Source organism: Sinocyclocheilus grahami, unplaced genomic scaffold (assembly GCF_001515645.1).
Source record: "Sinocyclocheilus grahami isolate Dianchi unplaced genomic scaffold, SAMN03320097.WGS_v1.1 scaffold1119.1, whole genome shotgun sequence".
Classification (NCBI taxonomy): domain Eukaryota; kingdom Metazoa; phylum Chordata; class Actinopteri; order Cypriniformes; family Cyprinidae; genus Sinocyclocheilus; species Sinocyclocheilus grahami.
In genome coordinates this window covers 39,042-44,897 of record NW_015506298.1, presented here as the reverse complement: position 1 = coordinate 44,897, position 5,856 = coordinate 39,042, and the positions used below count along the sequence as shown (strand labels likewise).

The following is a 5,856-nucleotide window of genomic DNA, read 5'->3' as shown; positions in this document are numbered from 1 at the left end:
ATTCTGTTTTGCCACTGACAGCACAATGACAAGGTTAAATAATTTTTTATAATTTGTCGTAATGCATAAAAAAATTGCTTTTTATTATTATTTATAAGCCAGAGGGATGAAACGAGAGTAAAATTCAAGAGGAAAACACAAAGGAGACTTTTGCTTGTGAATGAAAATGTATTTATTTTATGTGCAAACTTTAACAACATATTCAAGAGATAAAAATGTTGGGTTTTCGTAATAATAAAAAAAAAATATATATATATATCCTTAAGGATTAAACTGTGGGTCACATTAGTAGGGTTCAAAATATAAATCAAAATATGTTGGTTATACTACGATCACAAAATAAATGAAATTGATTAAACTTGCATATCTTGTGGTCTTGTTGAAGATACAGCTTTCCAAGATATTTACAGATAGATGAATTGAACCAGTCGCTAATATCTTTTACGACATTATAACAAGCACAACAATTTAAGTCACATGATAATGTCAACATAGAGGATGACGTCCGGAATGCATTTATACTTAACTCATTCAGCTATATAGTATTCACATATATAGTAAGTACTCTTTTAACACTTGTTAAGTGTGTACTTATTGAAATTAATTACCTACTCAAAGAGTATGTGATGGATGGGAACCGGAAGTCACTTGTCAACTCATCTCTTCTATGAATCTACCTGACTTATACCTGGGAATAAGGCACATAAGCGCCCCCTAGAGGTGTGTAGCAAAATTACCTCATGAAAAAAAATCAGGAAACAGAGTTAGCAATGTTACAATATCCACAATGCTATGATGCGCTCACAAATGCTGTTCCCTATCGATACTTCACTCGTACTGGCCAGAGCCCACCAGAATGGGCGGGGACATCTGGCTATATAATTGGGCATTCTGGCATAGGATCCTCAGATTAATTCGACTGACGCGATGATGATCATCTCTTTGCTGATCTACGAGACTTGAAGCCGCTCGTCGTTGACATGCTGTCGCAGCGGATAGAAGCCGATTCAGCGACCTGCGCCGCTTTGCTGTTCTCTCTCTGCTCTCGAGCCACCTCAGTGTTCTGTGCAGATTTCAGCTCGTCCCCTGCCATCATCTGGCGAGCCTAAAATCATTGCGCCTAGTGCAGGAATTCCCTGCTCTCACCGAGATGAAGTTTTCTCATTGTGAGAACATGAGTCTCACCTCTCTGCTTGCTCGGATCGCTTGCTTTTCAGAGAGCGACTCCGCCCTTCGCGCCCTCCTGTTTTATTCATCCCAGGAGCCTGTGAGGAAAAAATAGTGGGGCAGAGGGACTCAGCGCCCAGCTGCGAGTGAGCTCATGCCGGCTCAAGCCCCGCGTGTCTCACTCTCACCAAACAGAGATGACTCTCCCATCTTCTTTTCTCACCCAGACCAGTGTCCCTCTGCTAGCACGAGTGACTTGATGACAGCATGTCTCTAGCAGCCTCAGACGCAGAGGAGTTGTTGGACTCAACGATTGACACCGCCCCCTTGCCCTCTACAGATCCCAGCGATGCCAAAACAGGGATGGATGCCGAGCTTTTCCGTGTCCTCTCTAAATCGGTCGAGGAGCTGGGTTTGGAGTGGTCTACACCAAAGGAGCCCGCTCGCAGTCGCCTGGACGAATGGTTCCTGCCGGGGCACCGCTAGGCCCCTCTTCAGCAAGCCTCTCCATTCTTCCTGGAGGTCCATGAGAAACTCACAAGATCGTGGCATGCTCCCTACTCAGTTTGCCTCCGCACGTCTGCTTCATCTACCCTCACCTTCATCAACGGCGCTGAAGAGAAGGGCTACAAGAAGCTGCCTCCGCTGGATGAGTCAGTGGCCACGCACCTCTGCCCGCCCACTGCCATCCGTCCAAGCAGTGTAGGACTACTTTGGCCCTCGCTGGACGTGTCTACTCCTCGGCTGGCCAGGCGGCCTCTAAGCTTCACTCTATGTCCGTACTCCAGGTCTTTTCAGGCCAAACTCCGCTGCATGGACAAGTCCAGACCCGACCCCATGGCTTGCAGCGTGACAGACTTGGCCCTACGAGCCACAAAGACAACAGTACAGTTGACCTGTCGATGGCCAGTCTAGTGGTGCTGGAGCACCTTATGGCTAAACCTGACTCAAGATCAAGAAGGCTTTGCCGAGGGTTTTGCAGAGCACTTCACCGCCGTGCGGAAGTCATCCCAGGCGATGCAAAACTTCTTGCCCAAGCGCTCAAGCTTTGCAACTGCTTCAAGTTGCAAAGGACCCCCAGGCAAACAGGACGATTTGGCACCCCCAGCCCGAGCTGTGGGCTCTGCACCTATGGGCTATCAATGGGAACCTACAAACATCCCAGAGAGCGTCTTAAATACTGTCCATAGCAGACATCAGCTCCGCTATCTCGCCATTGGGTTTTTTATTTTTATTTCACTGCATGAACCAATGGCCGTGCAGTTACTCAGTGTTATTGAAAATGGCTTCAGTTATCGGTAAAAAATAAGTTTTACCCCTTAAGCGTCTAGCGATGCAGTACTCGTTCCCGTATCTCAGGGAACCGATGTTACGTTAGTAAACGAGTACGTTTTATCACATTTATTTTGTTAATGAAAGGAAAACATGCAGCACATATTTACATATTAATCAAACCTACCAAGCATAATGTTCTCCACCAATCCTCAATTCTAACATGCAACCACAGCGTTTGGTGTGGTTTTGCAGCTATCAGAGTAGAAATTAATGCTGCTGCTTATCTTTTTCCATTGTCTCATTTTGCGTTTATATGTATATTGTGAGAATGTATTTTATAGCATTTGATCAGAATATCTGAAAAATCCCATGCGTTTACCCATCCATTGGCCCTCTTCTTGAAAAAATGGGGACAGAAGTGGTTGAAAGTGGACAAGAGACGGTGATACGGAGTATTTGTGATCTGATCAACCAAAACACATTTTAAACCCAGGTGTAAACAAGGCCTAAATCCGCTGATCAGGTATTTTCACATTTGCAAGTCTTTCCACAGTGATAGCACAGGAAAGGCTTCTCTCTGCTATTACATGATTCCTAAAATGTTTCCCATCTGTGAAACTTTCCACAATTCCACACTGATGACATAAAATACAGTTCTTTCATATGTGAAAACTCATGTGGTACTTAAGGGCTGCTTTATATCTGAAACTCTTTCCACAGTGACCACACGTAAACGGCTTCTCTCCTGTGTGAGTTCTCATGTGCCGGTTAAGGGTTCCTTTTCGGTTAAAACTTCTTCCACATTGTTGGCAGGTGAAAGGCTTCTCTCCAGTGTGAGTTCTTATGTGCTCTTCAAAGTGTCGTTTGTAATTGAAACTCTTTCCGCACTGAGGGCATGTGTAGGGTTGCTCTCCAGAGTGAATTCTCATGTGGTCTTCAAAGTGCCGTTTTTGACGGAAACTCTTTCCACACTCAGAACATGTGTAGGGTTTCTCTCTATGAGTCCTCATATGGACTTTAAGGTTTTCATGTCGATCAAAACTCTTTCCACACTGAGAGCATGTGTAAGGCTGCACTACATTGTGAATTCTCATGTGTCTGTTAAAGCTTCCTTTGTGAGTGAAACTTGTTCCACACTGTTGGCAGGTGAAAATGATCTCTCCAGTGTGAATTGTCATGTGGCAATTAAGGTTTCTTTTCTGATTGAAACTTCTTCCACATTGTTGGCATTTGTAAGGCTTCTCTCCAGTGTGAACACTCATGTGGACTCCAAGGTTTCCAAGTTGAGTGAAACTCTTTCCACACTGATGACACGTGTAAGGCTTCTCTCCATTGTGAATTCTAACGTGTGCTTTAAGAGTTACTTTTTGACTGAAATGCTTTCCACACTGATGGCAGGCATAAGGCTTCTCTCCTGTGTGAACTTTCATGTGTCTTTTAATACCTGCTTTTTGACTGAAACACTTTCCACACTGTTGGCAGGAGAAATAACTACTACTTTCTATCATTTGAGCATTTTTTCTTGAAGTCTTTTGAGTCTGTGAGCAACTAAAAGATTTTTCTCCAGTTATGAAATGATGATCTTTCTCTTCCATTTCATTCAGTTCTTGACTCTCCTCTTTCAGCACCATCATGTCTAAGGCAAAAAAAGACATAAAAATTAACCCTAATTTAATGGCACAAAGCATCACAGTAAAACATTCAGACATGTAAAGTGTCGAAACCAACATACAACTAGATCCTATGCCCATTAAGCAAATGAGAGGTGTTACGTGTAATCTGAGAACCCCTTCTCAATAGTGCTAACTTTCTTTCTTTAGGACGTGTCTCAGAAACTATCAAGCTGGCATTTAAACCCTCTATTTAAATAAAGACTGTTTCTTTATTTTTTGCATCTTAACCCCTAGAAGATGTAGTAAAATGGTGATTGAGATCAAAGAAACTCAACCATCAAACAAAAAATACATCACATAGTAATTCCATTTAATGATTTAAAAAAAAAAAAAAACTTTTTGTCAGGGGAGGAAGCAGCAGATGTTTGTTATAACTTTGAAATGACCCATAACGGTGGTTAAAACAATTCCCAGGTGGAATATTACAATTCCCAGATTAACCAAACCTGAAAACAATGCATTCACAGAAGCAAGAGAAAACAGCAGAACAAAACAATGATACAAATGGCCAACATATGTAACATCATTTATGTTTAAAGAGGTCCTTTTATGCTTTTTAAACTTTCAACTTTGTTTAATGTGTAATGTTGCTGTTTGTTACAAAGCACAGTCACTCAAAAAAAGTTATTCTCTATTTCAGTAAGCACGGTTTCCAAACTCCCTCAGTGGTAGTCCTAAATTTTCTTCGGGAACGTGCACCTCACAATATCCCAAATTTAAACAATTGCCGTCTAAGGCCTGGTTGAGTTGCGTTAGTAGTTTGTTGTCAGCATGACCAAGAGACTAGCTTCACAGATCTAATATACTGATACACATGTGATTTCTTCCCCAGTTGTTCACATTCACAGACATAACCAACATTACGTGAACGTTTTTTCTGTGCTTTTAAACATAACCCTGTGTGTATCTGACATTTGACGTGTAAGCAGGGAAGGACTTAGGGGGATGGGGGCCCCTGGGCTTGAGGTTATGTTTGGGCCCTATACCTACACTACAAATGCCCTCAAATAGAACATCATTATGGAGTAACACAAAATGCACAAACATATGCTTTGAGGTTCATAAATACTACAATTAATATGCAACATGTCTAGGCTATAGTCAAAGTTTAAATGTAATATTTATTATAATATAATAAACAGGATGTGTTCTCTCAGTTGAGAGATCAAAACCCTGAAATAACTTTGAGCAAAAAAAAAACTGAGATGTTGGCTTATTAGTATTATAAAAGTTATGTTAGGTTCTTATTTAGTCAAATTCAATCAAATAAAAAGACATGCTGGCTATTAACAAACAACTGAAATCACTATCAACAAAATTCATAGATGGATTGTGCATAAATGTTAAGTTTAAATATAACATTTTAATGTAGAAATATTAAATGATTGCAAAAATGAAATAAGCTACTTTTTTTTAAATATGAAACTACAACCGTCAGTAGGTGGCAGCAAGTGACTGTCTTAATGAGCGAGTTGAATCAACTGATTCGTTTAAAAAGCTGATTCATTTAACTTTGCAAACGACTGTACTTATATGAATCATTTGCTGGTCCATGTAACGCTGAGGAACAAAACAGCTGTTCGGAGACGCAGCTGTTCTGCTGTTGGTTCCATTTTCTTTCTGACGGAACAAAATGGAATTTTGTGTCTGAAAGTTACTCTAAGTTGTTGTTTATTGTACATTTGCGATCGTGCAGATATTCTTTATATATATATATATATATATATATATATATATATAT

General features: G+C 40.8%; 1 protein-coding gene across 1 annotated transcript in view; it reads right to left on the bottom strand.

The window, feature by feature from the left end:
• Positions 1 to 3,047: 3,047 nt before the first annotated feature.
• The window catches only part of LOC107566979 (gastrula zinc finger protein XlCGF26.1-like), an 8,858-nt gene continuing 6,049 nt past the window's right edge, over positions 3,048 to 5,856 (bottom strand). Inside the window, exon 3 of the mRNA XM_016252558.1 lies at positions 3,048 to 4,078. Within this exon, the coding sequence (XP_016108044.1) occupies positions 3,102 to 4,078 (977 nt within the window). The 3' untranslated portion in view covers positions 3,048 to 3,101. The remainder of the gene's footprint in view (positions 4,079 to 5,856) is intronic.